We start from the raw sequence: 12,935 nt of genomic DNA on the forward strand, positions 1-12,935 counted from the left end.
ATCAGAGAACATATCATTTCTATTTTTAAACATTTGTTAAGTGTAAAAGGCCCACAATATGGTCTATATTGGTGCATGCACCATGCCAGGCCTCTTACGGAGATTTTTCTTGACAGTGTCGAGTACAAACAGTTTCTGATTTCCCAATTCAGATTGCCCTGAGTCTTCAGAGGTTGACTTCCGATGCCAGTGTGCTTTCTACTGTTTACTTTTCAAAGTTCTTCCTTAAGTAATTGCTTTTATATTTGTCTGGAGTTTTTCACTGTAATATGCAGGTAAGACAGGCTGTAGTACGCTTACTCCAGCTTAGCTTTCTCTCTTTTCTCTGTTTTATGTTAATGTCTTTTCCTTGTGAGATAATTTTAGACTCACAGAAGTTGTAAAATTGGCACAGGGAGTTCCTGTATGCCCTTTATCCGGCTTCCTCTTTTGTCAGCATCTCACATAATGATAGAACACTTATCAAAACTAAGAAACTAAGGCTGCACGCGGTGGCTCATGCCTGTAATCCTAGCACTCTGGGAGGCTGAGGCGGGAGGATCGCTTGAGCCCAGGAGTTTGAGGTTGCAGTGAGCTAGATTGTGCCACTGCACTCTAGCCAGGGTGACAGAGCAAGATTCTGTCTCAAAACAAACAAACAAAACTAAGAAATTAACCTTGGTACATTCCTACAAACTGAAATACAGAAGTGATTCAGATTTCCTTTATTTTCCTACTCATGTCCCCTTTCAGTTCTGGGATCCAATCCATTTAGTTGTTGTATCTCCTTAGTCTCTTTCAATCTGTGACAGTTCCTTGGTTTTTCCTTCTTTTTCATGAACTTGACACTTTGGAAGAGTCCCTGTCAGGCACTAGGTAGAATGTCTATCAATTTGGATTCTTTTGAGGTTTTCTCACAACCAAATTGAGGTCATGCATTATTGGGGAAAATGTCACACTCATTCTAGAGACAGAAAACATGGTAAGTAAACAAATAAGCATGATTGTTCTGGCTATATATTGCTCCATGACAAACTACCCCCAAACTTAGTGGCTTAAAACAACAACTATTTTATTATATCTCACAGATTCTATGGGTCAAGAATTCAGGTGGGGCTTGGTTGAGTAATTCTGCTCCCTGTGGCTTCAACTGAGGTCACCCAGTGGGACACAGTTGACTGATGGGCTCATCTGGAGGATCCAAGAGAGCTTCACTCAGACATGAATGACTGCAAGGTTGCACTCAGCTGGCAGTGCCATCTGGAGTGCCTACACATGGCCTCTCCAGCATGGCTGTCCCATGGCAGTCAGATGGCTTACACAGCAGCTGCCTCCTCCAGAAACCAGACAGAAGCCTCGGAAGTCACGTAGCATCACTTTTGCTGTAATCTGTTGATCAAAGCAGTCACAAAAGCCCACCCATGGAGAGTGGTGGGCTTTCACTCTTCATGGGAGAGTGGACCTAGGACCATCTTTTGATGGGAAGAGTGTCACAAAGAATTTGTGGCCATTAAAAAAAAAAGTGTCGGGGCCGGGCACGGTGGCTCACACTCTGAGAGGCCGGGGAGGGCGGATTGTTTGAGCTCAGGAGTTCAAGACCAGCCTGAGCAAGAGCGAGACCCCGTCTCTACTAAAAATAGAAAGAAATTATCTGGACAACTAAAAAAAATATATATAGAAAAAATTAGCCGGGCATGGTGGCGCATGCCTGTAGTCCCAGCTACTCGGGAGGCTGAGGCAGAAGGATTGCTTGAGCCCAGGAGTTTGAGGTTGCTGTGAGCTAGGCTGACGCCACGGAACTCACTCTAGCCCCGGCAAAAAAGAGTGAGACTCTGTCTCAAAAAAAAAAAAAAGTGTCACGAGGATAGTAAGCTGTTCTGTGCAACAGGTCCAGAGAGGTTAGGTTACTTGCCCCAAGGAATTGTCCACAATTACAGATGTGAATGGTGTTAAGAAGGAAACAAAAGGAGATGGGATGGTCAGGGAAGACCTCTCTGAGGAGGTGACATTTGGGCTGATACCTGAATGATGAAGATCTGTGGGGTGTAGAATTTCCGGCAGCAAGCAGGACACATGCAAAGGCCCCCCCGGCCCAGAAAGAGCAACTGGAAGGAAACCAACTTGCCTGGAGGGTCCTGATGAGGGGAGAGTTAGGGGAAGTGGGAGCGTGTAGGCAGAGGGTAGGACATATGTTCTCATGCCCCACCCCCAAGATCACTTCCAAGGCTGTGACCTTAGCTCAGGAGGCTAGGGCTGAGGCACTCTGGGCAAGTCACTTAACCTCTCTGGGATTTCCTTTTCTTATCTCTAGGGTGAATGTGCCGGGTTAAGTAGTGTGTGAGGGACCTCCCAGTTATAATTCTTCTGTTTAATCAAAATAGACTCCAGTCCAACCCAGTAACATTTAAATTGTGTCCTGCTCCTTTTCACACATACTCCCTGGAGACGTGCAAGACAGAGCAGCACTGCTGATGACAGCAAAACCACGAAACAGTCCAAAAATCCATCACAGGAGATTGGGAAAATAAATCACGCAATGGGATACTACATGGCAGTGAAAATGAACGAACTAAGACAACACACATCAACATGGATGACTCTCATGTGATTCATATTTGCATGAGAAGATCAAGTTGCAGATCATTGCATGCAGCATGATTCTGTTTTCATAAAAGGCAAAACCAGATAAAACTAAGCAACAGATTGTTTAAGGATGCGTGCTGGTACCTATGTGGGAAAAAACAGGAACAAACGAGTAACACAAAGTTCTGAATAGAGGTAGCGTCCTAAGGGGCACACAGGGGCTTCAAAAGAACTAATGTTCTGTTTCTTAAGCAGGGTGGCTGGGACTTAGTGTGCTTTTTATTATTATCTTTAAACTGCATACATTAGTAATATGTACTTTTTTGTAGGTATGATATATTTCACAATTTAAAAAAATTTTTCAAGATTAGCCCAAGATCTCCTCCTTTAAGGAGGAGGGAATGACGCTCAAGGGGGGTTGTCACACAGCAAGGAAGAGGAAAGAAGATGACAGAATGGCTAAGGGAGGCCCTGATGAAACAGAGGCTGAGGGTGGAGATTTCTGGATTTGTCCCCTGCTATGCACATGTACGCAGAAACACTCTCCTATTAAGCTCACAGCTCTGGCTGCAGCTCCCAGGAAGTCCACCAGAGGCCGCCAAGGCAACAGTCTCCTCCGCTCGCACCCGAGTTTCTCGTCCGCGTTGGCGCAGTCTCAGCTCTTCCCGGGAGGGGGCGCCAGTGGCCCGAGGAAGACCAGAGAAAGCACAGCGCCCGTGTTCGCTGGTGCGCGAAGTAGCCCAGCGCGCTCGTTCACCTCCCAGCTCTTCCCTGCAGCTTAGAGATGGTAGGGTCTCACCCACTGCCTTCTGCAGTCATGCCTGCAAGCTTAGACCCTGCTCTGTCCTCTCTGTAGATAAAGGGGAGTATCTAGGTTTTGTGGAGCCTCTAATTAAACGAACACAACCTTTTGCAAGTTTTGCAAAACACACAAAAACCATATGAACACATGGCTAGAACTCTTTCCAAGTGAAGAGCCTTGAAGTTTTAAGCGTCAGTAATTTTCAGGTAAGTGCACCTCTGATTACACATATGCATATTTATTTACTGTCTTCCACTAAGAATGGAAGTTCCAAGAGAACAAGGATTTTTATCTGAATCGTTAGCTTCTATGGCCAGGTTCCTAGCATAGTGCAGAAGCTTTATAACTATTTGTTGAATCAATCAGTTGGGGCTCATAGTTTTCCAGCTAGAGATGACAACAGCCTGGCCTGGGGCTTGCGAAGTGCATGGGTTTGGGGTGATATCACTGAAACCTCAGAACAATGAGTCTAACATTCATTTCAAAGCTGACAGCCAGGGAGGTGAAGCAAATGCCCAATCAGAAGTGGCACTGGGGCTGGGCTCAGTGGCTCATGCCTGTAATCCTAGCACTCTGGGAGGCCGAGGGGGGAGGATCACTGGAGATCAGGAGTTCGAGACCAGCCTGAGCAAGAGTGAGACCCCCATCTCTATTCAAAATAGAAAACTTAGCCAGGTGTTGTGGCACACACCTGTAGTACCAGCTACTTGGGAGGCTGAGGCAAGGAGGATCACTTGAGTCCAAGACTTTGAGGTTGCAGTGTGCTATGATCATGCCACTGCATTGTCTCAAAAAAAAAGAAAAAAAAAAGCGGTATTGGGCCTAGAACCTGCTTCTGCCTCACCTCACCCCCTCTTGGCCCACAGCCACCGTCCTCCTGGTAAGCCCCCTTGCACAAGGCCCTGATGCAACGCTGTATGGCCTGGGGCACCCCTCTTGGGGGCAGCTCTGGGAAGGAGGTTTTGCAAGAGTTGGGGCAGGAAGCAGTACCACCCAGGGTGGGGCGGGGAGATAAGGGTGCCCTTCCCCCTCCCTGGGCTCCTCCTGGCCTTCTGGTTTCCTCTTCCCTTCCCTTTCCGGGAAAGTGGTGCCTGCCCACACCCTGGCCCCAGCCTCGCCCAGCCCCTGGCCGGGCCCTCTGACTCACCACCTTTCATTCTGGCAGCCAGGCTGGGATCTGAGGCCTGCCTGCCACTGGAAGCCCTGCCATGTGTGACCCTGGGCTGCAGGGAGTCCAAGTTGACTGGCAGGTCCTGATACTCAGTAATTACTGAGTGACTGGCATGAGGAAAAGTTCTAGGACGGGGCCTTGGACTCACAGGGTACCTTGTGAGGGAATCCAGTGGCACTCCCCCCAACCCCCATCAAGCCGGCTTCCAGGTCCAGATGACTCAGACCCGCAGGTGTTAAGGTTGGTGTTTGTGTGTGAAGCATCCTTGACCCCCGGGGAGGGGGGAGGTGCCTCCAGCACAGAATCAGACCTTTCCACAGAGTTTGGTTGGTTTTTACCTGGCTTAAGACTTGTGCCTAGGCTGGGTGAGATGGCTCACGCCTGTAATCCTAGCACTCTGAGAGGCTGAGGCTGGAGGATAGCTTGAACTCAGGAGTTTGAGACCAGCCTGAGCAAGAGCAAGACCCCATCTCTACTAAAAATAGAAGAATTAGCTGGGCGTGGTGGCACACGCCTGTAGTCCCAGCTACTCTGGAGGCTGAGGATCGCTTGAGCTCATGGCGTTGGAGGTTGCTGTGAGCCCAGCTGACAGAGCGAGATTCCGTCTCAAAAAAAAAAAAAAAAAAAGACCTGTGCCTAACTGTGTGACCAGTCCCTTCAGAACCGGGTCACACAGGACCTGTCCCCAGACCTCTGAGAGGTGGAGAGAGCAGACCAAATTTCCATCTTTCCAGGTTCTGGTTAGATTTTTTAAAATTAAGAAATGCCAAACTGTGGGTTGCAGAAATTGTGATATGTTTATATGTCTTGCATGTATCTGGTTTACACTTAAAAAATATATCATGACCAGGTATGATTTTAATTGGAAATAGGACAAAAGCCTAAATTGGACATACTTGGGAACATGAAGCCCCTCAAACCTGGGTTGTTCAGGCCTGATTTTTGGAAAGTCCTCTAAGTTAGCATCCGTTCCAGTGTGACCTTGGGTGGGTTCCCTCACCTCTTGGCTGCCTCCCTGTTCTCATCTGAAAAGTAGAAATATCAATGGGCCCAAACACCTGATAGGGCTGTTGAGGCAATTCCCCTTAGTAAGGGCTCAAAACGCTTTATTCCAACATTTACTAAGTACCTACCATGAGCCTGTTAGGGTGCTAAGCTTTTTAATGTACATCAGTTCAACTGAGCCTTGAGGCCCAGATTCTGAGGCCCATTCTCCAGATGAGAAAAGAGAGGCTCAGATAGGTCACGTAATGTACATCAAGGCTGATTCTGGCCAGGTGTGGTGGCTCAGGCATGTAATCCTAGCACTTTGGGAGGCAGAGGCGGGAAGTGAGAGGATCCCTTGAGGTCAAGGGTTGAAGAGCCACCTAGGCAGTGAGACCTCCCCCCTCAAAAATTAGCCTGGTGGGGTGGCAGGCACCTGTAATCCTACCTACTCAGGAGGCTGAGGCAGGAGGATCGCTTGAGCTCAGGACTTTGAAGTTGCAGTGAGCATGACTGCACTCCAGCCTGGCGACAAAGCAAGACCGTCTTTTTTTAAAAAAGGCAGATTCTAAGGCAGTGTTCTACCTGCCTTCCTACTAAAATGTTAGCCTATTATTGTTACTGTTATTATTCAAATAAGCGCCGGCCCCATTAAGGTTCTGAAGTTTTTAAATGAATTGCTATTTTAAAGAGCTTAGCATAGTGCCTCGCACATAATAAGAGCTCTATCAGTGTTAGTTAAATAAGACAAAAAATACTTCAGGTCTCAGGCCCACGGCCCTGGAAAGGCAGGGTCCGGCGCCCAAGTGGGGCACCGGTGTTTCTCTGTTTCTTCCACCCTGGCTCTCGGCTGCGCCCCGTCCAGGAAGGGTTAAGGCGTTAATGATTTCCAAAGGAGCTGGGGTTTGTGTGCTCTCCACACACGCACACACACACACACAGCCTCTGTCCCCCTCCCTCCGCGAGGCCCGAGCCTCTTATGCAAGCCGCCGGCGCCCGCCGGTTCCCAGGCCCCGCTGCAGCTGCGGGCGGAGGGGCAGGGCGGGGGCGGCGCGCTGTTTGTCTAGCGCGGCCGTGCCAAAGACGGCGGGCCCCAGACAGCCAGGCGCCTCCGTACACCTGGGGATGCTCAGGTTAAATAGCTCCGCATTCCTCGGGCCCAGCTGATGGAAACGCTCCCAGGCCGCCGCCGAGCCGGCCTCCAGATGGGCTGGGCCCGGGCCAAAGGGGAAAAGAGGGAAACGTGGAATCCAGAGTGTGCCTGAATGGCGGGGGAGGTGGCCGAGGGCCCGCCGCAGCCCCCTCCTCCCCTGGAAGACGGCCCTGCAGTGTAGGAGTACGCGCGGGGGACCCGCCCACGTCCCCGTGGGTGGGCTTGCAGGCGGGGGCCCACACGTGGGAGGGAGTGGGTGCACATGTGTGCCTCTGAGGACACTGCTGGGGACACACAGGCCACAATGAATAATGACAATTTGTAACTATTAAACACACCGTGCCAGGCACTGTGCTAAACCCTTCCTTCGATTTATTTCATATATTCTGTACCGCAGTTCTATGCGGTTAGCACCATAAACAGCGGCGGGGAGGGCGAAGGACATAATTTACCCACAAATACTGTGTTTTTGATAAAGTCCATAAAATGCTTGAGGAGGCGGTGGTACCTGGCTTAAAGTTAGTGCTCAATAAATAACCTTTAATTTTAATTTGATTTTGTTCATCCCCTCTCACAGATTGTTTCTTCTGCTATAAAACTGGGATCAGAATCCTGCCTTTAGCCCCCATGAAATCCTTTATGTAAAGAGTTGTCGACCTAAAAGGAAGAAGTTGAGGCAAAATTAATACAAGTAGAGAGTTATCTGGGCCAAGCGTGAGCGTTGCAACCGGGAGCATAGATTTAAGTTGCCCTGATTAGCAACGGTTACAAGTGCATTTTTAAAGGCCAAAAAGGGGGACAGGAAGTGGGCCTGAAATTCTGCTTGGTTTACAGAAATAACATTGATTAGTGATTGGCTATATACATTGTTAAGCTAAAGGGGGTTATAGTGTCAGGTATGGCATTATTAGATTAATTTATAGCTACTTGTGGCAATAGCCAGTAATTTCAGGCGATGAATTCACAGCTCAAAGGGGAGAGTAGGATGTGATGATTGAGGTCTCATCTTAATGTTTCTCTGGGCCTGATAATTAAAAGGACTTACATTCCTCAGATAAAAGTTCTTTTCTTTTCTCAGGGTCGAGCATAGCATCAGGCTCCTGGTGCTAGGTTGCTGTTTATTTTATTCTATTTCGTTTATTAACAAAATGTATTAATAGTCCTTGTCCCCTCTGAGACAAGCTCTTTGCCCTTTCTGAGACTCAGTTTCTCTCTGTGTAATACATGGGAGTTGACCTGGCAGGGACACCGGTTGGTGTCCTTGGGGCCTAACTGCCCAGGGAGTTGGTACTTGAACTTTTGAGGAAGGGTTTGTCCAAACACAGCTGCCCCCACCCTCACCCCAGACCTGCAGAGGCCCAGGAGTGCCAACCAGTTTATGGAACAATTATACACACAGAAACTCACAGTGTGGTTCTGTGGCCCCCAGGTACACAAAACCATCCATCAACCCAGACCCATACAGAGATGCCCACAGTGCATTTAGGCAGAACATACAAGCCCAAACAGCTGGAGGTTGCACACTTATCTGCAGAACACATGTGCTCACATTTACCCTTCTGCACACCCCCCAAGCATATCCTTATTTACACCCCCAGGCCTGTACATGAAGAGATGACCCAGCCCCATGGTGCTGGTGGGGGACTACCAGTTCACTCATGTTATAGACACAGGCCTGGGCATTCATACGCACTCCCCTGTGGGTACAAACCCACATACATGTCCAGGCAGATAGGCCCTTGCCAATGACACCTTTTTCCTGCTCAGGAGCTGGGGAGGAGAGACTCACCCACTCCTCGGAGCCCACGCATTAGCCTTGGGGGAAAAAAGGTTTGCTTTAGCTGCTGGCAGAGCCAGGCCAGGGAGAGGGGGCTGAGTCTGGACCCAGAGCAGGTGGCCCAGCAGCTGTGCCCAGTCTGGCCCTGCCAACTTGCTCACCCACTTGGAAAAGCCAGGAGCCCCAGGGCAGCTTGCTGAGATCCAGGGTTAGGTGGCCCATAGGGGGAAGCACCTCCTACTAGGATATGGGGTGACAGAAGTGCTGCCTCAGACAAGCTATGACCCTGGGCAAATCCCTTTCCACTGGATCTCACTTCCCACCTCTTGGCAAGAACTGGGTGGTCCAGTGACCTGGTTCTCCAACCTAAATAGCTTGTTCAATACTCCCCAACTCAGAGGGGGCCTTGGCAGGTTCATCTGCATTTTAACAACCTCCCCAGGTGATCCAGATGGTCCAATGATCACTTTGAGAAACCCTAGAGGTCTAGAGTATTTAATTTTATGACACCGGGGAGCAGGGAAATGGCCAGAGATGGGGGAAAGAATAGACTTTAAAGACACCGGAAACGCTCATTCAGGCCGGTAAAAGCGACAGTCCAGATGTGACCCTCCAGTTCCCCTCCTCCCAGCACCAGCTGTGAAGAGTGTCAGGGGTCAACCCCCAGCCCAGGCCCCTCCCCTCAACCCAAGAAGTCACTACAACTTTACCACCAAAGTATTTGTTTAATAACAAAAAAAACACACCCCCACAGAACTATTGTAAAACAATATTTTCAATCGGTGATCATTGTAATATACAATACAAAGCGATTTCCTCAGAAATCTGAGAAGCACCAAACGTGACCATTTTTTAAAATGTCTGCTTTTCAAAAAATAGAAACACACTGGGGGGACCCCCCCAAGTCTCTGGTGGCTCGTAAGTTTGGCAAAAGAGGGTCACAGCCTCTCCTCGTCAGTCCACCAGCGCGGGGCCAGATCCAGCAAGTGCCCAATGCCCGCCGATCTGTCGTTTCCCCCCAGCTCCGGCGAGGCGCTCGGGTGGATCTTCGGTGGATCGGAAAGCACTTATTCCTCCTGCCCCCGAAAGGCTGGGATCTGCCGGTCCCTGAGGGAGACGCTTCAGCGACACAAGATGCGATCGTCCGTTGGAACACACGCCGCCTGTGAAAACAAGAGAAAGGTGAGCCGGGCAGGTTGGAGGGGACAACGCTGCGAGCGCAGCAGCCCCCCCACTTTCCCCAGGAGACACGATGGGGGAGCGTTTTCCAGTCTCCTTGGGCATCCCTGCAAAGCCAGGTGCGTGCAAGGATGGGACGGACACAGTCCAAGCCCCCCTCCCACTCTGGCCTCAGTTTCCCCATCGGTGGAAGGATGATCTAGTGCTCCAATTCGGACCTCACCTCGGCTGCCAGGGCGCTTATCTCTCCGTTGAGGGTGCTGAGCGGAGCCCGCACGGGCAGCCCGCGCCCCGCCGGGGTCCCGACTTCGGATTCGGAGTTCAGCTCCAACTGCAGGTCTCTGATGTAATCGATGACGTGCTGGAGGATCTCCACCTTGCTCACCTTGCGGTTCTGGGGCAAGGTGGGCACCAGCTCCTTGAGGCGCGAGTAGCAGCCGTTCATGTCGTAGAGCAGCACGTTCACCTGCTGCTCGTCCAGCAGGGTGGGCAGGCGCGCCCCGGCGCCGCCCGCACAGCGCGAGATGGCCACGCTCTGCTCCGACAGGCAGCGCACCACCTCGCCCGCGCCGCCCGCGGCCTTGCCCGCCTTCAGCGCACAGCTGGGGCCCGCGGCGGCCGCGGCGCTGCCACTGGCGACCTTCATGATCCTGGTGACGGGATAAAACAAGAAAAGCGGACGGAGAAGGTGGGAGCCCAGCGCACCAGAAGAGGAGTACAAGAAAACGATCGCAGATTGCAAGCGTCGAGTGCCACAGCCGGTCTTTTATAAAGACGGAGGGGGGGGGGGCGCACCTCCCAAGGGGCGGGCTCAGAACGTTCAAAAGCAGCCAATGGGCGGTCTGGAGGCGTGGCCTCGAGCGCTCTTGGGCCCCGCCTCCAGCTCTACTAGGGCATTCTCGCCTTGGCGGAAAGGATACCCGAGTTTCAAGAACAGAGAGGGTGGGTGGGAGAGCACGGGGCCCGGCAGCTAGTGGAGGCGAGGGCTGCCTTCGGCTCTTCAGGAGGGCGGCAAGGAAGCTAAGCCGGTATTGCCAATAGCAAAAAGATCTCAGGAATCAGTTTTCCCATGTTCACTTTCTCACCTTTTCCAGCTCCATTTTACAGATGAGAGAAACTGAGGCTCGAACGGAGAAGCAGCTGGCTCTGGGTCTCCCGAGAGCCCAGGACTAGAGCCTGGGTTTCCGGACCCTCTCGGAAGATTACCTCTGGGACCCTGGTTCCCGAAATTTAAAGCAGACCCTCCTTTACACCCCGCTCCGGGTGGCTGGCCTCCCTTTCCCAAGTACCAGAGAATGTTGTTGTTAGTGTTCTTGGGACCAGGGGTGGGAACAATTAATTTGGTAAAATCTTGCAAGGTTGGGGGCTGGGACCTGAACTAGATAGTAGCACAGTGAAGTGGGGCTGCATCCGATTCTACCCTGAATTTGCAGCCTTTCAAAAATTCCCTAAATCTGCAGCAACTAGTGATTTTTAACTTTTCTCCCTTTTTTGGCTGCACTTTTTTTCCCTCAAAGACCTCGGAGCAGGGTCTCCCTCCCACAGCGCGGCAGCTGCGGAGCTAAAATCTAGCCCCCCCCAACCCCCCGCTTCCCAGGCCGGTCTGTGTCAGCGTCTGAACAAGCGGCTCAGACCGTTAGACGCCAGGCCCGTGACGTCACCCATTCATAAAACCCGGACGGGCTGTCAGGCTGGCGCCGCGCGGGCGGTCGCCATGGAGACGGCAAACTGGGCTAACGCGTTCCCTTGCTGCCCCAGCCCGTCACCTGCAGACCCCGGGCGTGAGGCCTGGGAATGCGCTCCTTGCGGGTGCGGGGGTCACCTTACCTCTCTGTCCCACACCTGCAAGCCACCACCACCCAGGCCCCCAGCTTGGACCGCCTGGGAGTTTTTTTCACCGCTCCTCCTGGGCCCAGCCGCCCCCCTCTCCGGCCTGGGGAAAGAGACATGAGTCCCTAATTCCAGCTGTACTGCTAGGTGAATTTAGGTGAGTCGCATGCTGAAGCCCTAATATTTAAGGCTCGTATTTCCATAATAATAATCATCATTATCATCTTCACAAACGTGGCCGTTGATTGCATTCTTCATGCCAGGCACTGTATGAAAAGTTTGTCCTTACTATCTTCTGTAGTCCTCTCCACACCTGTAAAGAGAGGCACCATATGGTTTTTTATACAAAGGAGGAAACTGAGGCTCAAAAAGCCTCCCAAAAGCCACAGTTGTTGGAATGGCTGCGTTATTATAAAAAGGGCACATTATTGTATTGCAGTTCCTTCCTGCCAGGGGCAGGCAATCTGACTCCAAAGCCGTAGACATGCCACAGGTGGGGAAACTGAGATTCAAACTAGTCCCGAGGCCACGGTGGTATTAGCAAGGGTAAAATACTGTGCTCATGTAAGAGAGGGTATTACGGTCCCTCTTACCCCCCAACAATTAATTCACTGGGTATCAGCAGGTTCTGTTTGCCCACATAAGTTTAGAGGAGGAATCAGAAAACCTGGAGAACTCATCAGTGAGACCAGCTTCAACAGAGAGAGACATCATCAATTCATTAGCTAGACGCCCCATCCCCTTACCACACACCTCAAAACTCTCCAAACTCCCTAGGCCTTGTTTAGCAATCTTCTAATGACGGGCAAGAACATTTTCCTGCTCAAAAGAATTGCTGAAGATTTGGATGGTCAACAAGAGGAAATTAGAATGTTAATTCATCACTGGGGGTTTATTAATTGACTCAGCAATTTTGCTGCAATCAATTCCAGAGAAACCTACACAGAGAAGCCAAAGACGTCTGCTGGAGGATGTACATTGCATGGTATTAGCAAGGGGAAAAATGGAAATAACCTCAATGCCTATCCACAGTGGCATTATATAAACCATGAATGGAACATCAGTGCTGTGGCCTCCCTATGCAGTACGTGGGAATTGTGGCTCTGAGAGATACCTTGATCTTGCTGTTAGTGGAAAAGACAAGTGACAGATGGGTGATCATGGTAGGAGCTCTTGCATGTAACAAAGCCAACACACTGCTGCTGCGTATACATGTGTCCAGAAATGGATTTAAAAATGAGAGACAATTATGCTGTGGAAAAGAATTCAAAGACAGTACTGTGTGATTTCTCTCATATCAAGTTCTACAGCAGAAACAACTAATGTATAGGGAAAGAAATCAGAATGGTAGCTGCCTCTGGGAGTGGAGGGTGGGCGTTGCCAGGGAAGGCATGATGTGAGGGAACTTTCTGGAAGGTGGAAATGTTTCCTGTAGTGATGAGGTGTGGGTTACTCCGTGTATGAATTAGTCAAAACA

The 12,935-nt window shown here is 50.6% G+C and overlaps 1 protein-coding gene across 1 annotated transcript; it reads right to left on the bottom strand.

Annotated features, from left to right (window-relative positions):
* Nucleotides 1-9,154: 9,154 nt before the first annotated feature.
* Nucleotides 9,155-10,344, bottom strand: ID1 (inhibitor of DNA binding 1, dominant negative helix-loop-helix protein). Its single transcript, XM_012637740.1, has 2 exons — nucleotides 9,852-10,344; nucleotides 9,155-9,612 (listed from the first exon to the last, which is right to left on the bottom strand). Exons 1-2 carry the CDS (start codon nucleotides 10,272-10,274, stop codon nucleotides 9,571-9,573), a joined length of 465 nt encoding a protein of 154 aa, XP_012493194.1. The 5' UTR covers nucleotides 10,275-10,344; the 3' UTR covers nucleotides 9,155-9,570.
* Between the last annotated feature and the right edge of the window lie 2,591 nt (nucleotides 10,345-12,935).

This window comes from Propithecus coquereli, unplaced genomic scaffold (assembly GCF_000956105.1).
Source record: "Propithecus coquereli isolate 6110/MARCELLA unplaced genomic scaffold, Pcoq_1.0 Scaffold122, whole genome shotgun sequence".
Classification (NCBI taxonomy): domain Eukaryota; kingdom Metazoa; phylum Chordata; class Mammalia; order Primates; family Indriidae; genus Propithecus; species Propithecus coquereli.

Bases quoted from the DNA above. Each gene is read 5' to 3' on its own strand.
- ID1 (XM_012637740.1), bottom strand. From the start codon at position 10,274: ATGAAGGTCGCCAGTGGCAGCGCCGCGGCCGCCGCGGGCCCCAGCTGT. The intron at 9,613-9,851 runs GTGAGGTCCGAA...TTGTTTTCACAG, and splicing joins TAAGCGCCCTGGCAGCCGAG to GCGGCGTGTGTTCCAACGGA.